Source organism: Adiantum capillus-veneris, chromosome 30, assembly GCF_014529385.1.
Source record: "Adiantum capillus-veneris isolate H3 chromosome 30, ASM1452938v2, whole genome shotgun sequence".
NCBI classification, from domain to species: domain Eukaryota; kingdom Viridiplantae; phylum Streptophyta; class Polypodiopsida; order Polypodiales; family Pteridaceae; genus Adiantum; species Adiantum capillus-veneris.
The window spans coordinates 47,336,164-47,356,033 of NC_140960.1; the positions used below are offsets into that span (position 1 = coordinate 47,336,164).

The window sequence follows — 19,870 nt, forward strand, 5'->3', positions numbered from 1 at the left end:
AGAGAGGTAGTCTCTCAAGTTGTGATCCGGAAGTTGGGATTCCCAAGTAAGGACTTCGTGTCAGGGAAAGCAGAGTTGTTCTGCGGGAAGAGGACTCTGGAAAGAGAGTTGGAAAAGAGTTGCAGGGATGCCATGCCTTGAGTCTGGAAGGTGAGATCCAGAGGCGAGAACCTTGATTCTCGAGGAATTGGAATAAGGAACGGAAGTTCCTTGGAATAGGGTTTTGCCCTAGGAATCGGAAGCTGAGGCTTCCGGGAACCATCAAGTCTTATTCTAGAACGAACGTGGTAATACGTTCGGTTCAAGTGCTTGTATAGACTTCTCCTCAGTAATAAAGATACTATTACGGGGGGGGGGACAAGCCCATCTTCTAGTCCCCAGTACTGTGTCAATCTTCTCACTCTCTATCTCTCTCTCTATCTATTTCTCTCTATATCCTTTGGCTTCAGTACTAAGTGATAAAGTCTATTTATCCGAATGTATTTTATATTGTTATGCGCTCCCGTTTGTGACATATACCTAGATGAATCCAAGATAAGCCCAGATTCACCCTTGAAGGAAAGTGCAAGGTATAGACCCATGGTAGTCACCCACAAGACGATATACCATCAGCTCCATCATGCATAGTATTGACTAATATTGAACGTATACCTTGTTTGGAAACATTCGAAGCATCAGCCTTCCTATAACAAGGCGTCTCGTTGACGTTGTGTCAGACAAGGCCGTTGAGGTTGGTTTTCACGGGATTCCCGAGAATTTGTTTCTTGTTGTCGGGAGTTCTGGTTAGTGGCCGGAGGTTCTTCTGTGGCAAACTCCAACTTTCCTTTCATGAGCTTGTAGCCGACCACGGCATGGTCCATAAGCTCTTGCATGGTAGAGACTTGCTTGAAGAGACAATATTCCTACAAAGGTGATGGTAGTCCAATGGTGTAGCGCTCGCACTGGTCCTCCAAGGGAATGAACTTAAAGAAGGACACCGGAAGTACACGTCGAGAAACCTTTGGTTATAGTCGTCCATAGTTTCAGTGGCAAGCATTTTCAAGTTGCCCCACTCTGCCAAAATCCGGACTTCAAACATCGAAGTCATGTAACTACGTACAAAAACTGTCTTGAAAGCTTGCCAGGTCCTTGGAGCATGCCGTTGTGTCGCGATTGAACTCCACCATTGCATAGCATTATCTTTAAGAAATCCCGCTACTCGAGAAATCTTGGATTCTTCTGTATAGTTCCCCAAAGCATAGATGTTGTCGAACTGCTGTAGGAACTGCAATGCTTTCTTGCGATCTTTCGCCCCGAAAAAAGTGAAAAATTTGATTGTCGTGCCACCATCTTTGAAATCTTTGGGTTGGTTAGGCGCATGTCCCGTGTAAGGATAATAAGGGTATCCATATGGGCTCCAAACATTGTAGCCTGGTGGCGGTGGTGGTGGAGGTGGGGGCAATGGCGGTGGCAAAGGCGGTTGCACTGGATCAGGGTCAGATGGCTGCACCATATTCTTGAAGACTCCCCCGATCCAAACAGATGGTTGAGAAGGTTGGAAGCTCTCGTACTTTCTAGTGCCGGAGGAGGAGGTACCACCTGAGGCATCAGAGTGGGTAACATGTAGCTCAAAAATTGTTGAAAACTTTGCAGCATGGGAAGATTCTGTTGAGGATGTCGCGAAAGAATGTCGTGAAGCTCGTTGAGCAGAAACTACAAATATTCTGTTGAATCCATGAATTCCAAGTCTTGGGTTCTTTGTGGCTCATGCCCTATTAGACACAGTGATGAAGACAGGAGCGCGCCCAATGCGCGATGAAGTAAGCATGGGAGTGGCTAATAAGTCAGGGGTCGGAGGCCAAAGATACCTCAAATAAAATTCCAATAGCTTTGTCCGCTCTTTTGTAGGACCGGTATGCTTTCCGAAAAGGACATGCCTGATGCTCCGATACCACTGTCACAAGACGGGCACCACGTGCCAATAGAAAAGAACAGACTGAACAAACTTTTAGCACTTCAATAGAAACAGAATTGAGAGAGAGAGAGAGAGAGAGAGAGAGAGAGAGAGACGACACGCGACACAGGGTGGCGGAATTCCACCCCAGAGAGTATTGGTCCCAAACCTTGGCACCCCTTTCGGTATTTCTTTATATTGCATCAACACAGTACAAGCTGATACTCCAGACTCTGCACCTTCTCGACATGCCAAAGAATGAGCCCTAACCTCATAATTAAAGACCCTTGGCCTAAAAAGAAATTACAGTGAAAAGCCTTCAAACTCAAAAGCATATGGTTCAAAAGCAAAGCCAAAAAGCTGTCAGCATAATTTACGAAAACGCCATTAGCCAACGCAAAACACGGAATTCCATACATCTTGCCACGTCATCTTGCCAATGTAATTTTTGAAAATCTACGACGTCATCAGTTTTTGCGTGTGTGCGGGTCCTGCTTTATTTTAATCCTTTATGTCACTAGGGCCCCCATCAGACGGGGTCCCCATGAGTTGGTAGAACTTCTTCTTCTTCTACTACTTGTTCTTCTTAGGGTTTAGGCCCCTCGGCCGACATCTACAAGTTGGCTCCCTTCTTTAGGGCTTTGACACGTCAGCAGTTTGTGACAATACAACCGTCTCAAGAGTTGGGCACGAAGATGGCTTTGTATAAAGAGCATCTTTGTATAAAGAGCATCTTCTCCAGCTTACTGAGGATGGTTTTGTGACGAGGCCAAGATACATGGACACCCACTTATCTCATGAGATACAATGCGCTAATGGCCAGATACGCGCATGTTCATACCAACTTTGGATTGAGACTGGTAGATACAGGGGAGTACCAACAGAGGCCATGACATGTCCCCTATGTCACATGGAGCCTGAGCAGTGTTGCCAAGAAATGCGTTTCTTCACTCATGAAACCTACGAAACGTTTCTGTATGAGTTTGGACGTAAAGTCAAGGCTCGTAAGTTTTCGCACGTCAGGCTGTAGCGTTGATTTTTTTACGTCATGAAATCCTCAATGTCATGAATGTAGCTTTTGTCTTGCTTCTAATGATGAAAGTTAGTCCTATTCTCCCTCTTTTTCATGTCTAAGATGTCAGCTTATAACACTTAAACTTACGTATATATCTTTAGTTTGCACGAAACTTCTGTTTTGGCGTTTCTTTCTCGGACGAAACCATTTCGAAACTTTTGAAACTCGTTTCAAACGAAACGTTTCGAAACTCCGTGGCAACTATGAGCCTGAGACAGAGTTGCACTACACATGCCACTGCCGAGTTTACTATGAGATACGAGGCTCCTTTCATTGCCTGTTGAGAGAGGGCTATAAACTAATCTCTAGAGTCATGGGGTATGAGGACCAGAGATGTCTGGACTCTGGGTCTGTTTTTTGCTCGAGCTGCGCAGACATAGAGAGAATTGGCATGCAACCATGGCGAAAATAAGAGAGGTAGAACCAGGTCGCCTCGGGTAGCGAGAGAGAGAGAGAGAGAGAGAGAGAGAGAGAGAGAGAGAGAGAGAGAGAGAGAGGAATACTGAAAAAAAAATAGAGAGGCGAGGCTAGCCAGTCTCAGAGACGGATCACAGACTTCTTTAGAGTGGACACTGGGCAGCACAAGTGCAGCTACCACAGCAGAGCTCACATTCTCCTCACACCAGAGGCACGTTGATCGATCGAGCGACCGAGCTAGGGAGATCTAGACGCCCACAACTACGGAGGACTACACAGCATCGACGGAGGCTGCATCAAAGGATTCGGATCACTTTGACCCGACATGCACGACGCTCAGTCATACTATTTACCATGGAGGAGATTGATGAGATCCGCCAACGACCGATGATAGATCTCCTATAATTTAGCTCTTTTGAGGATTGTACATCCTACTCATCTTGTATCAACCTTTGTATCAGCTCTCACCCATGATATTTCCACATGCACACCCACATTGTGTTGTAATAGCCCCCAGTCACTACTTTCACCCCCCCCTACTCATATTTTACACAGTTCCAACTAGCTGCTTAGTTTACATCTAGCAGTTAAGATTTTAGTTTTGCACTTTACTTCATTTTATCTTTGTACCCAGACATTCATCTCATCTCTCTCTCTCTCTCTCTCTCTCTCTCTCTCTCTCTCTCTCTCTCTCTCTCTCTCTCTCTCTCTCTCTCTCTCTCTCTCTCTCTCTCTCTCTCTCTAAAAGAACCATCAATAATGCAAGTTACATTCATTCAAAGCGTTGAAGGCATTAATTTCCTTCAAAGTTTGACTAAAGATTTATGTTGTCATTGTCAAATCATGAAATGGAGAAGCGATAGCGGTAAAGTTCCTAGCCAACGATACTAAGAAGCTAGTACAAAAAAGAACTTCGCACAATGACTTCAAATTTGGCCACTCCTAAATTGCTCTAACCTTGAACACTGTCATAAGTATAATATGTTCAAGATAGTGAATCTTTGTCACTAGCTCTTCTTCTCCTTGATGACCAATTCATGATTCCAAAAATTTAGCATAAACTAGAGATCAATGGCATCAATATCTTGTCTCACCCCAAGAAAAGATGATCAAGTCATCAAAGAGTGTGCTCATTGCATTACTCAATCTAAAAGGCATAACTTAAAACTCATATACGCCAAAAGTTGTCCAAAAGTCTGCCTTGGGAACAACTTCTAGCTTGATTAAAACTTGGAATCCGCTCTTTATAGCAATGCAACGATTGAAGTCAATCCAAAATACCAGTAATGCGTGCATAGCACAGGAAACCAGTTCTTGATAGCACTTTCGTGCAAGGCACGATAACCAATAGCTTGTGTCATGAACCATCCTTCTGCCGCACAAGTAAAATAAGGGAGTTTCACATCTTTGAACTCTCCAGAAGTGACCCTTTTGGATTGCTTATGGAAAGCACTCGATTCAAAGCACATTAAGCGCCACCCATGTTTTGAAAAGATACCGTGCCATTTTTCATTTCGCATTAAAAAAACACGGTACCCCTCCCCTATTTTAGATCACTAGAGAGGGCACGAGCAGGAGCACGGGAGAGAGAGAGAGAGAGAGAGAGAGAGAGAGAGAGAGAGAGAGAGAGAGAGAGAGAGAGAGAGAGAGAGAGAGATTCCCTCTCTAGTCTGAAGGAGAGAAAACACGGTTTAAAGAGAGGAAGCTCTCTTTTAGAGACAAAAGATTCTGCAAAAATTTACAAAGAGAATCTCAGTAGATTCTAGAGAGAATCTATTAGGAGAGAAAATAAGCTAAAGAGAAATCAGGTTTAGAGAGGAAAAATCAGCACTCTCTAGAGATGAGAGAGAAGCTAAAGAGAGTCATTGCACATCTAAGAGAAATCTGGCCATGACTAAGAGTTTGGCATGGACCACCTTTGTGGAGAGAGTATTTGTGACTGGCAGAAAAACCACCATGATCACCTATAGCTTTGGCCTTCACGCAGAAACCGTACCCCAAAACCATCACAATCAGCCCAAAAGTTCAGAATCTAGGAAGCTAGGAAGAGCTTCACTCAGACTTCAGGTTTTTCACCCATGATGCATGCCTACATGACCTCCCTACTATAACCTAGGGCACAATGCCATTCAGAGAATGCCTTTTAGCAAATACCAGTAGAGTAGCACCTTCCGCAAAAATCCCCTTGCGGATGTGAAACTAGCACCAGTTACTCTCTATCTCAACATGATTGAACAAAGAATTGTGTGTATTTACAGATGTTTGAAGAACTTAATTTGTGTATTTTGGAAGTAGATGGAAACTAGCACCAGCTACTATCTATGAACAAAGAATTGTGTGTATTTACAGATGTTTGAAGAGCTTAATTTGTGTGTTTTGGAAGTAACGCAGATGTACGCTTAAGAATACATGCAACACCTTATGAAATATCACTTGCGAAGGAACCTGGCATTAAAACCTAACCATGAACCATTCTCATTCCCACACAGTCACAAAGCATGAATACAATGTACACAATTTATGTTTAAAAGCTTAATCACTCCAAAACATGAGACAATAGAGGCAAATGCACAATCCAAGCAAATGATTATTCTTTACAGCTCAATTCTGACAAAGCCTTACAGTACCTGGATTACTGCCAAAATTGATGGGCATTTTGTCTACTTTGCAACTCATCGGCAAGAGCAACGTTGAAGAAGGGGTGTTTCCAGAACCAACATGCTTGAAAACATAGGTTTGCTGTCTCAAACCCGACCATTGATCCTGTGTAAAAAAGTTTTGTGTTGTCCCTGAAAAACAGAGGAATGTGGGGCAGAATATCAACAAAAAGTCAACATGTGTATCTAAAAAAGCATCTGCAGTTTATGTAGGCTAATTGGCCATCCTCTCGATTGAAACATGAAATAATCACTTGACTCGCTAAATCATTATCCCACCCTAAGACACTTTTGAAAAGGTGTATTGAGAAAGGACTTAAGTTACTGAAGGCAAATCTTACCGACGAAAGCTTGATGGCAAGCATACCATTAGCACAAGCCTCAGCATATTCAGCCATGGCCACTACGACGACTATGCTCTTATTGCGAGCACCATTAGTGTGAAGCGACGATACATGCCCTAGCTTACTTTTATACACCAAGACGCCTCACAATGAGCCTTGGGGAAACCAAGGTCGTGATATTATTTATATACATTGAGGCAAGGTAGTATTGGAGTATAGTATATACACCACTCTGCCACTACACATTGGTGTAGGGCATGCTTGTACGGCTATTGTGGTCTATAGACTCAAGTGGAGCTTCAGTGTGTCACAAGACGGGCACCACATGCCAATAGAAAAGAACAGATTGAACAGACTTTTAGCACTTCAATAACAACTGAACTGAAAGAGAGAGACGACACGCGACACAAAGTGGCGGAATTCCACCCCAGAGAGTATTGGCCCCAAACCTTGGCGCCCCTTTCGGTATTTCTTTATATTGCATTGAACACAGTACAAGCCGGTACTCCATACTCTACTCCTTCTCCAGGAAGCATGCCATAGAATGAGCCCTTAGCACATATTTAAAGGCCCTAGGCCCCAAAAGCAGTTTACAGTGAAAAGCCTTCAAACTCAAAAGCATCTGGTGCAAAAGCAATGCCAAAAAGCTGTCAGCGTAAATCACGGAATTTCCGTACAGCAGTCAGCGCAAAACATGGAAATCCGTACAACCTGCCACATCATCATGCCATCGCAATTTCAAGAATTTCCGTACAACTACCACGTCATCAGCTTTGCGTGAGTGTGTGTGTGTGTGTGTGTGTGTGTGTGTGTGTGTGTGTGTGTGAGTCCTGCTTTATTTTAATCCCTTTATGTCACTAGGGCCCCATCGGACAAGGTCCCCATAAGTTGGTAGGACTTCTTCTTCTTCTGCTACTTGTTCTTCTTAGGGTTTAGGCCCCTGGGCCGGCATCTGTAAGTTGGCCCCATTCTTCAGGGCTTTGACACGTCAGCAGGTTGTGACACAGTGCATTGGACTTCCTTGGAGAGTTCACTCGCGTGATGCGGGGAATCAAGCATGTCATTCTTGCATCTCAAATCAACCCGAGCTAGACTTGGTTGGCAATATTGTAGCTCTCCTACTCTCCTCAGCGTTTGGAGTTCTGCCTTCAGAGTTGTCTACGCTCAACCTCAGTCCTCATAGCATATATATCCCTTGACCTGGGTAAATGTTCTCACGACTCGTGCAAGGTAGAGATACAAGCATATCGGTGCAGAATGCTTACACTAGCTAGAAGCTACCCTCTTCTCAAAGGATGGCCATGGTGCAAATTGTTTACTCTGGCTTTCCCTCATCATGGAGGATGGTTACAAGCTGACTGCATAGTCGAGTGCTCCCTCATCTTGGAGGACTTTACCTACTGTCAAGACAAGTGATGGTCCATTCAATCTATAGGTGACTGCTACAACACATGGTAGATTCTACAGCATACACCGCCGAGTTTGGCGTTTCTTGTTATAGAGGACTTTTGCAATACAAACTAACAAGTCTGACCTTCCTAGAGTTTTGAGGCATGCTTTCCATAGCCCCCCTTAGGGCAACCACCCTCGCCTATCAATAGCTAAGAAGACTCCCAAAAAAAATATAATGCAAAGCAGAAGAAGCTTTAGGTTATTTTCAACAGATCTCATGCTTAGCGTTGGGGAGATGCTCACTCTCGAAGTGTGTTACTTATAGGTTATGCCCGTTATGGCCATGACAAGAAAGCTCTGAGTTGTTTTTTTTATCAAAAGGCAAAGTGGTGGTTTATGGCGAGAGAAACCCTTGGAAGTATGCCAAGTACGGTGCTTTCGTAAAGACACGAGAAGTTCTTGAGAGATTTCCGCTGGAGGGTCGTCTTTCAAATCAGTTTAAATAAAGCATATACTAAACATAGATATGGCACGGAAGCAATGGGTTCGATTCGAATGCGAAAAGAAAGTCTCTCTCTTAATTGAATCACCAATGCTTGCCCCTCGAAGGCTTGGGACCCTAACACAATCTTCACAGTGGTAAGAGTTCCCCATGAGATTGCTAGTCAAGGTGATTGAAGGAGCGTGTTTGGTAAGGCCACATGAGGCAATAATCTCTCTTTTTCAAATTCACAAGCATTTGGTCCCCAAAAAGCTGGTGCTAAAAACTGTCAACACAATTCATGAAATTCAGTACATGCCAACACCATCAGCCAGGTCAACGCAAGTCTTCAGCCTGTGTGAGTCCACTTCATTTTATTAACTTGGGCCTCATCGGACAAGGTCCGATAAGTTGGGAGGTGTTAGGATTAAAATCCTAACCCTCTTGTTATTTTTGGGCCCCATCGGCAAGACTTTGGAAGTTGGTAAGTCCTTCTGATTCTTCTGCCTTGGCACGGATCTGCAAATTGGCTAGGGTTAGGCTCGAGGAGCCCTAACCCACTGGATCTTCAATGGCTTGACATGTCAGCAGTTTGTAACACCCCCCCCCCCCCCCCCCCCCCCCCTCCTTGAAAGAAGAGTGATCGTCTACGATTACATCTCCAAAACAACTCAAGTTAGCTCAAAAATATCCGAGGGTCATTCAGTTTTCTATATCAAAGTTCTTGATATTTTGACATAGCAAAAATAGCCATCACACCCAGACCCCACTGATTTGTAACGGGTGTCTCGATGCAATAAAATTACATACTCAAGCAATCTCACTCAAGTGGCACATCACAATGCGGCACAGATGCTTACATATCCAAGTTACAAGACACAACAAACCCGTTAAGCACTCCTCCCAGACAAACGGTCTTAGGCATGAAGCCACTCAACGACTACCTCCTCACTCTCCTCAAATAACCTAAAAAGGTTCGGGCCGTGAGCTTAGAGGATTGATACAACCAAACGCTCCCCAGACCGCAGCCTCGTCGCTTGGAGTACCCAACATACGAGTAAACGCTCCCCAAACACCGAGTCAGCGTCGTTCAGAGGTTTCCAACATACGATTTAACACTCCCTAGATGCCTGGTCTACATCGTTCAGAGGGTCATAACAAACGTGAACACTCCTCCCACGAAAACCCGAGACGAAGATATTCAGACATTATCAAGTAACAATTTTCTATGCGGTTCTCCTCTCGGAAGTAAATGTAACCGGCACGTAGGGCGGTAGACGTAGGCTTTCACCCGAAACTTTACTTTAGACTTTAGGACACAAAGAAACTTTACAAATAAACATGTGACTGGAATTCAACACTTCAAGACATTTCACGACTTGGTAGCTAGAGCGCTCCCAAGCAAGCAGCGACACCTTGTTGGCCCCAAAGACTGGCGCCCCTTTCCATATTTTTTTATTCTTATTACACTTGAGAAAAACCTGTAAACTTCTACAACTTTTATCAGGCTGAAATTCCCCTACTCTAACCCAATTTCAGCAACATAACCGCAATAGAAATCTCCACGGACAAAACCCCAAGTACACAATGACTTTCCACGCACTTTAGAGCACTTCACAAAACCTGGCGAGAAATTGCAGCACACTGAATTCTCTGTTTTGCGCTCCGATTCGCATGCTGATCACTTCTATGGATAGCCCTCAAGCTCTCGCACCTATAGGGTCACGTGCCCCTTGAATTAGACGAGATTCCTCGCGGGAAATCTCTCTGAATTGTCCTGTACAAGCACCCGATGCTTTCCCAAGGCTCCCCTCACAAATAAACGATTCGAACGCTTTCACCTAACCCTCAACAAGCTGTCCATGGCTGTAATCGCAGGTTTTTGACCCAATTTCGCCAACATAACGGCGCAAAAATCCCTACAAGTCAAAGTACATGTCAAGGACACTATACCTTGCAATATGGAAGCTTTCTAGTGAGCTACAGGTCAATTTCAGCATGCTGTAATTCCCAGTTTTGTCACTGTCAGGTGCCCAAAGCCCTGTTTAAGCATTGCACTGCTTTCTCGAGGCTCCCTGGCAATGTCCTGCAATTTAGGTGTGAAACCCTAAACCTGCAGAAAAACACAACAGGCTGTAATTTTCTGTTTTGAATCGTTTTGGGTGGAGCGAACACGTCTACGCGTGTGTCAAACGCTCCCGCACGTAATGGGACAGATCCCCTATAAACCGGACAAGTTTTCACGCGAGAAAACTCTCCATTTTCGCATTCCTTCGCGATGGGACTGTGCGTACATGAAGGGGATTAGCAATTAGCTAATCCATTTCCTATACAAAAGGCTCTTGCCTTGGCAAACGCGCATAAAACTCCAGAATTATACATGGTCATCTAAGAAGCCCAACTAGAGGGGCATTCCCTTATGTGCAAAGGGGAGAGAGAGATGCGTGAGAGCAAATCATCGCGTAGCATAAGACAAGGGAGAGGCAAGCTTTCCATTTAAGCTGTGATCACCTGCACCCACTACTCACACACACATTGAGGAGCACTTATAAAAATCAACCTCCAGCCTCATTTTTGGACGCCCCCTTTTGGATGAGACCTCTGGAGCATGTGTTGACCTGCAGGTTGCTCTCCTACTGCCATGTGTCCATTTTGCTTCTTTTGGTTTAATTCCTAGTACCCACCAACTTATAAGCGTAGAAAGGGGCCTAAATGACTTTGAACTGAGCCTAGACACCCTTTTACTGCTCGGATTTTAGTGTTGATTGGCCCAACCATCTTGTGGCGACCTACCCTTCCCGTTTGCGGGTGAAACTCTCAGCCGTCGGCCGTCTCACACTGGCCATACAATGTCTGACCATTTGCAACTTCAAAAAGAGGATCCCAAAACTTAAATAAAAATCATCGGAAAGAAACCAACAATGAAGGTTAGCAGTTGCCACGCCCTCGTGACAATACATCACAAATCATTGAAACCAATATCAAAACCAAAGTCAAACAATCTCCAATCGGCACCACGACAGGTTTAAAACACATAAAATCCATTTCAAGCAAATTCCAAACAGTGTTTTCAAACAAAGTACAAAAAGTATCTAAATACAAAGCAATTAGAAAATTCATTCGGGGTTTTGTTTGGACAATCGAACTTTAAGGGCGACTAGCTAGTGCTTCTGGATCAAAGTGATTGTACGGTTCTGAATCTGAAGTGTCGCGTCATTCTTGTCATGCCGAGGTATGCCCGAAAGAGCGTCGCAATTATCCAACTTCATGATGTGAGAATCTGCCTTTCAATGGTATCCTTGGATGGTTACTGAAAGAACACCAATGAGAGGTACCCCCTTTTGAGTTTTCCTAGTAGCTAGCTCGGCTTCAAGTTCTCCACCTTGTGAATTGTAGTCAAAGTCCATCTGCTTGAGGAAGTCGGGATAGATAAAATTCTCGAAAGCTCCCCAGTCTAAGAAGATAAGGGCTTTCGAGCCATTGATTTTTCCATAAGCTCTGTACAATACATCAGAATTTTCGAGATTAGTGACATAAATATCAAGTACAAGTCCACTTGCAAGTCTAGCTCTCTTAGCCGGAGGTGGTCCTACGGTTCTATCTGCTCTCGAAGCAGGAAGTTGCTTTGAGGATTTGACATGAAATGTAATTATGCGCCTTTGAGGTTGACTGTCACGAGATTCCCTAGGGTTTGTTCGTTGTGGTCGAAGATTCTGATTGGTTTTCGGAGTTTCTTCTGTTGCAAATTCTAGCTTACCTTTCATAAGATTGAAGCCGGCGGTAGCATGGTCCATAAGTTCTTGCATTGTTGATACTCCTGTAACGGAGGTGGCAGTACGTGCACTCTCACATGGTATCAGACGCCAGGTCACATGGTATCAGCAACTTCAGGCTCTACCTATTCTGAGGCGCTACATCGCGTCAGGTTCTTCTCCCAAGGGCTGGATCAGCCAACGTTTTTGCAACTAGAGCCAGATCTGACGTTTTTACATCAACCAGGCAAGCGCACAAACAGGAGCCATTTCTGTCGCAGAGGACCTCACCTCAACCTATGTTTTTTGCAAGAAACATCAGATCTGCTAATTTCCCTGCTAGCGCTACCGTTTCTGGACATCTTTGTCACGGAAAACCCCTCCAAATTCATTTGTGTTTTTTACCTTCATCTGCGTTTTTGGATTTTCAGCCCATTTTCGGTGGTTTTATTGGTCACATTGTGTCGTTAACACCTTCCACAAGTTGCTTAGCTTTTTCAGCAAACAGAAGGTTTTTGGTGCCAAAAGGTGCAACAAAAGTGGGCTGCAAATTGACCTGCGTTTTTGCAACAGGAGGGCAACGCTCAACTTCTGGACCCCGGATCTTGCCACCACTTACCCGGCTTTGCATCTGGTGCATTGCCGACAAGTATCCTTTCCGTCTTCACCAAATTTCAGCCATTACCCCTTGCTGTTTTCTCTGTTTCCAGCCCATCTGGGGCAGTGACAGTGATTCACCACCCCTCCCTACACCCTCTGCACCGCTCCGGACCCTGCCGGGAGCGTACAAGCACACTGAAAATCGCTGGACAGCAGCATTTTCATCACCTCGCAGTTGCATTTTTGGGTGGACAGCAGCCACATGGCTTGTGTTTTTCATGGAGGATGAAGTTACCTCCTACCAGGACACCATCCGGTGGTGGTCCGTGCGGTCTCTCAATGATTGTTGCAATACACGGTATCTTCAACATCGGCTTGATCATCTACGGGCGTACGATCCTTGGGAGATCCATTCATTCCAGCCATCATTCGGCGGTTGCACACTCCACAGGGGGTGGTGACTTGTGGTTTGCTATGGACACACCTATGCACTCATCAGAGGAGTTCACACGAGATATGGCCATGCTCATGGCATATAGGATTCCTGCATTCCCAAAGAGGACACCACCATCTTGGGTGGACAGACACTTACCACTTGACCTCAACACATCAGATCACTTGCTTACACATCATTTGGATTGCTACCTTCAGAGTTACTTACACTCACCCTCGATAACCTTACAATAGACTTTCCCCCCGACCGGGACAGTAGGCCACTCCCAGCTCATTCACATTGAGAGCCACACCGACTTGCGGTTTGGTGACGTTGGCGGCGCAGATTCTGTTTTGATTGACACCGGAGGATTGGAGGCAGGAGATACAGGCAAGAAGATACAAGCAAGACGGCACAGATTGGTCTAGCCTTTCCTCTTCTCCTAGGATATTGACAGCGCAGACTTCTTAGTTTGGCTTCCCTACTTCTACGGATGACGGTGCAGACAGCTTGGTCTAACCACACCTCTTCTCAGAGGCCCTTCACAGTGCAGACTGTTGAGTTTGGCTTTCCCCTCATCTTGGATTACCCTACCTACTGACAGGACACCATCCGATGGTGGTCTGTGCAGTCTACAGTGATTGCTACAGCTTATGGTAGCTTCTACAATGTAGACTGTTTAGTCTGGCTTTCTAGTAGCGGGATATTCCATTCGGGATGGCTACTTGATGAAGAAAACAATGTTGTGCATTACACAGCCGTTGAGGGAAAAGGTTCTAACCGAATGCCATTGTCCACCATTAACAGGTCACAGCGACATTGATACCACCTTGAAAGGTGTGGAGCAGAAGGACGTGGACGATTTTGTACGCAGTTGCTTGGTATGCCAGAAGGTCAAGCTTGACAGGCATAAAGCACAAGGATTGTTACAGCCTTTACCCATTCCCACTAGCCCTGGGAAAGTATTGCTGTGGATTTCATTTCTGATCTCCCGAAGACTCAGAGTGGGCACAATGGTATCTGGACTGTTATTGATAGATTTAGCAAGCAGGCTCATTTCATTTCAGTGAAGAAACGGTCAACCGGATCATTTAGCAAGATTGTTCATTGCCCAGATATTCAGCTTACATAGCAAGCCTGAGATAATTGTCTCAGACAGAGATCCCCGATTCACGAGCTTGTTTTGGAAGGCTATTTGGAAGAACATTGGCACACGGTTGCAGTTCTCGTCATCTTTCCACCCGCAGATAGATGGGCAATATGAGATTGCAAATTCAATCGTACTAGATTTATTTAAGTCTTACATTTCGGATAAGAAGACTCAATGGGAAAACTTTTTGCCTTTGGTGGAATTTGCCTACAATAACACGATTCACTCCTCGACGGGGAAGGCGCCATTTGAGATTATTGAAGGTGCTCCGAAGGTTCCACCCTTCCTAAGCACGAAAGATAAGATTTTTTAAGCCGACCAGTACATGAGAGACTTGGACACTGCTTTTGCCAAGGTCCGGGAGGCTTTAGAGAAATCTCAAGAAAGACACAAGAAGGCAGCAGATCGACACCGTCGCGATTTGAAATTGAAGGAAGACGATTGGGTGCTCTTACTTTTTGAGAAGGCACGCCTGAGAAAGAAAAAGGGAAAGGAGCGGCTTTTTCCAAAGCTTAGCATGAGATACTATGGACCTTTCCAGATAAAAGAAAAGATAAATGATGTCTCCTTTGGACTGAAGTTGCCCAATACTTGGAGAATTCACAATGCTTTTCATATGAGTCTCTTGAAGCCTTTTAAAGGCGATGTGCCCGATGATGGGGAGCCAGATGAGCAACCCGAAGTGGAGGAAAGCGAGAAGATACTCGTTCCAGAACAGATATTGGCACATAAGGATATAAAGATTAAAGGTAAAGTGATGAGGCGGTTCTTGGTTAAATTCAACAACTATCCCGCATTGGATGCGAAGTGGATGGAGAAGAAGGACCTAGCAGATACTCCTCAAATTGTGAACCTTTACCTTGAAGCATTCGGTTTAGCATAGTCTACTCCGATAGAACCCCGATTTCAGCATGGGCGAATCTAGTGCAACGGGTTTGCACAAGAGGGGAGTCACTCCGCTCCTTTGTCGACAGATCGCCCCGATATTTTGATATAGAGTCACTGATGTCCCTTTGGGTTTCAAGGATACTGTTGAGCTGACAATATTCTGTTGTATGACTTTATGAATTGGAATTCCCGATAATGAAAATGATACTGATTGATTTGTACTTGACTTGTTTAAGTGCAAGAACCGATAGACGAACTGACTGCAACATTTTGGCCACATAAATCTCTATAGACATGATTGCAATATGGATTAGTTAATCAGGCATCTGTGAGGTCCTGACTGGATCTAGATGCGATTGCTAAATACTTTGCCGATTAATCATGGTCTGAGATTTGGAATGAGTTTTGATTGTGATTTGTCATGTGATGTCCCGTGATGTCAAGTGATGTCCTGTGATGTCTTGTGATGTGACTGTCGATTGGTACATGTGCTAGTTGTGTTGTTCCTAGTGCATCGGTACTAACGGTAGCGTCACCATGAAAGGCGTTTCGACAGGTCAGGACAGGTGAAACATTTCGGGCCTTGAAACGTTTCGCTCACCAATTGAAACACAAGCCGTTTCACTAACAACAAGTTACCATAGTTCTAGTTTCAAAATCGCTAAATACACGTGTCGGTCTTACGTTTCACTGTGCTCTCATTTTGGACTGAAACGTTTCGTGGTGAAACGCCGCATTTCAGGGTGAAACGTTTCGGCCTTGAAACGTTTCGCGGTTACGCTGACTAACAGTCAGTGTCTGCTAAGACAGTTTATGGCTTTTGTCTGTTTTGCAGGCATAATCGAGGGCGATTACAATGCTTTGAAGAGGGGATATGTCACAAACTGGTGACGTGGCACTGCCCCATAAAGACACACACTGCCAGACATGACACGTGGCAAACAGTACGGTTCCCCGCAATATGCACCGACAGGCTGACATGGCATCCGTACGAAAATCTTGGAAATTGCGGCGCAAATTCCACTGACATGCTATCGTGGCAGGCATACGGACATTAGTACGAAATTTCCTACTTTTGTGCTGGCTGAAACCTACACAACCTGAATTGGCAACTTTTGGGATGAACTGCTTTATTTGAAAAGCCTTTAAAGCTTTTGATTTTGGGGCTCTGCTTTTGGGTATCCCTTGTAACCAATAAATAAGTGGTTAGGGCCTCACTTCTCAGAGCATCTGGACGCAGAGTCTGAGAGTGAGCACCTACCCACTCTCTTGTACTTTGAACACAGATTAATACAAAAAGAAATACCAAAAGGGGCGCCAGAGTCTTTGGGGCCAATATCTCTAGGCATGGAACTACGTCGGGCTGTGTCGACTCAAGTGTGAATTGTGAACTGTTTTGAAGTGAATCTCAGCTGTGTCACGGTAGAATCTTGACTTGGGGTGTCGAAGTTTGTTACACTTCGAGAGAGGGCCAATTATATCAGAGAGGGGAAGTGTTTTGGTTGCGGGGAGCATGGACACATCTCCGCAAAGTGCCCCAAAAGGCACAGCAAGAACAAACTGATGACGGGCCAAAGAGTTCAAGAGCAGCAGAGGGACGTGGCAGAAAAGGCAAGATGAAAGCAGGATTGGTACCAGATTGCATGGGTAATGACCCAAGCCTGATTGATGAAAGTACAAAAGTTTGTTGAGCTTGGGGCAAAGTGAAAAATCAAGAAGCCCTGATTTTCTTTGATGGAGGAGCCAAGGGCACCTTCATTTCACCTGAACTGGCGGCGCGTCTCGAGATTGCACCCGACAAGATAGGACCACCAACAGAGGCAGTTCTAGCAGCACCCGAACAGGACATAGCCATTACACCTATCATTGGCAAACTTCGGTTTGCATTGTCATGGGTATTTAGGGCACGAGGACTTTTACATAATGCCCTTGGAAGGTTGTGACGTCCTCCTAGGAGCACCATAAGAACAACACCGTGGTCAATTATCGGGCAAAGAAAGCAACGTTGACGAATGAAAAGGGCCAAAAAACTGTACTTGATGTAAAATTGAAGGAAAGGTCCGTCCCTATAGTTTCGGCTTCAACCATTTCCAAATTAATGAAATCCAGTCTCTTTGTTCACTCGATGATGAACACAAAACGAACATGCCTGAACTTGATAGAGAACGCCAAAATTTTCTCCACACTCATGCCGATTGCTTCTCTGAGGGCCTGCCAGGCGAGCTGCCCCCATCTCGTCTTGAGGATCACACCATTGATCTGATTCTTGGAAGCACGCCACCGAACGGGCCACCTTATCGTGTTAGCCGAGCCCAGAATAAAGAGATTATGAACCAAGTGAAAGACCTTCTAGAAAAGGGTCTTATCCAGCCGAGTACGTCACCCTACTGCTCTCCGATGTTGGTTTTAAAGAAAGACGGATCTTGGAGAATGTGCATTGATTACAGAGCTCTCAATAAAATCACCATCAAGAACAGATTTCCGATTCCAAGGATCGATGAAATTCTTGACCAACTTCAGAGATCCTCTTGTTTCAGCAAGATTGATTTGAAAAGTGGATATCATCAAATCCGAATCGCGCCAAGAGATGTCTACAAGACAGCCTTTTGGACGAGCATCGGTTCGTATGAACTTTTGGTGATGCCTTTTGGCCAATGCTCCAACGACTTTCAAACGAATGATGGAAAGGATTTTCCAAGAGATTCATTTGTCGGCACTTTCTTTGTAACTTATAGTCTTCTCCAAGGATGAAGCAGAACATAGACACCATTTGAAAAGTGGATATCATCAAATCCGAATCGCGCCAAGAGATGTCTACAAGACAGCCTTTTGGACGAGCATCGGTTCGTATGAACTTTTGGTGATGCCTTTTGGCCAATGCTCCAACGACTTTCAAACGAATGATGGAAAGGATTTTCCAAGAGATTCATTTGTCGGCACTTTCTTTGATAACATTATAGTCTTCTCCAAGGATGAAGCAGAACATAGACACCATCTGCTACAGGTCTTTCATGCATTGCGAGATCACAAGTTAGTTATCAATGCCAAAAAGAGTGAATTTTTCTTGCGGGAGATACCTTTTTGGGACACATCATATCAGTAGCAGGAGTACGGATGAGCCCGGCAAAGATTGAGACTATACATGATTGGCCCTATTTGAAGAATGTTCATGAAGTTAGAAGCTTCTTTGGTATGTGTTCTTACTACCGGCAGTTCATTCGAAAGTTTGCAAAGGTAGCTTCCCCTTTGCACATTCCGACACAAAAACGAGTCCCTTTCTCGTGGGGACCCAGAGAGGTGACTCCCTTTCAAACACTCAAAGAGAAATTGACTATTGGACCCGTATTGCCTTTGCCGGATTTGCAAAAGTCATTTGAAGTATATTGTGATGCTTGTGGTCGTAGTCTAGGAGCGGTCTTGATGCAAGAAGGCCATGTGATTGCCTATGAAAGTCGATTGTTTTCAAGGCAAGAATTGACAGCACAGATCTATGAGAGAGAGCTATTGGCAGTGATCCATGCTCTTACTCAGTGGCAACACTACCTACTTGGAGCCGGCTACACAGTATTCACTGATCATCAGAGTTTACGCTACTTCTTGTCACAGAAGCAGCTTTCGGAAAAGCAAATGCAGTGGGCTAACATCTTGTCACAATTTCACTTCTAGATTGTCCATGTTCAGGGACAGAAGAACTTGGTGGCAGATGCTTTGTCTCGGAAACCGCTAGTCTTGGCTATTTTTGTGAATCATCATAGAAGCTTCGAGGACATGGTTGATCAGTACCCCACAGATCCGGATTTTTCCAATGTATTAACTCGAATACAGAATGGGGAGGTAGAGCGGGATAATCCATACGCAATGGCTACTTGATGAAGAAAACGATGTTGTGCATTACAAAGTCGTTGAGGGAAAAGGTTTTGACTGAGTGCCATTGTCCACCTTTACGAGTCACCCCGGCATCGACACAACCTTGAAAGGTGTGGAGTGTTACTTCTTTTAGCCGAGACTCAAGAAAGATGTGGACGACTTTGTACGTAGTTGTTTGGTATGCCAGAAGGTCAAGTTTGACAGGCATAAGGCACACGGATTCTTACAGCCTTAACCCATTCTCACCCGCCCCTAGGAAAGTATTGCAATGGATTATCCGAGACTCAAGAAAGATGTGGACGACTTTGTACGTAGTTGTTTGGTATGCCAGAAGGTCAAGTTTGACAGGCATAAGGCACACGGATTGTTACAGCCTTAACCCATTCTCACCCGCCCCTAGGAAAGTGTTGCAATGGATTATCTCTCGAAGACACAGAGTGGGCATGATGGCATTTGGACTGTCATCGACAAATTTCGCAAGCAAGCTCACTTTATTCAAGTGAAGGAAACAGTCAAGCCAAATCATTTAGCGAGACTGTTCATTGCACAAATTTTTAGACTACATGGCATGCCTCGGACAATAGTCTCCGATAGAGATCCTCGATTCACGAGTCTGGTTTGGAGGGCTATTTGAGAGAACATTGGCACACGGTTGTAGTTCTCGTCATCTTTTCACCCGCAGACACATGGGCAATCTGAGATTGCAAATTCAGTTGTTCTGGATTTATTGAAGTCTTACATTTCTTATCAGAAGACTCAATGGGAAAAAAAACTGCCCTTGGTGGAATTTGCCTACAATAACACGATCCACTCTTCGAAGCAAAAGGCGCCATTTGAGATCATTGAAGGTGCTCCGAAGGTTCCACCCTTCCTTAGCACTA

The 19,870-nt window shown here is 44.7% G+C and overlaps 1 protein-coding gene across 1 annotated transcript in view; it reads right to left on the reverse strand.

The window, feature by feature from the left end:
* LOC147417900 (uncharacterized) overlaps positions 1-19,870 on the reverse strand; it is a 45,119-nt gene that overhangs the window by 14,224 nt on the left and 11,025 nt on the right. The window contains exon 2 of the mRNA XM_086507404.1: positions 6,053-6,214. Coding sequence (XP_086363530.1) covers positions 6,053-6,214 — 162 coding nt within the window. The remainder of the gene's footprint in view (positions 1-6,052; positions 6,215-19,870) is intronic.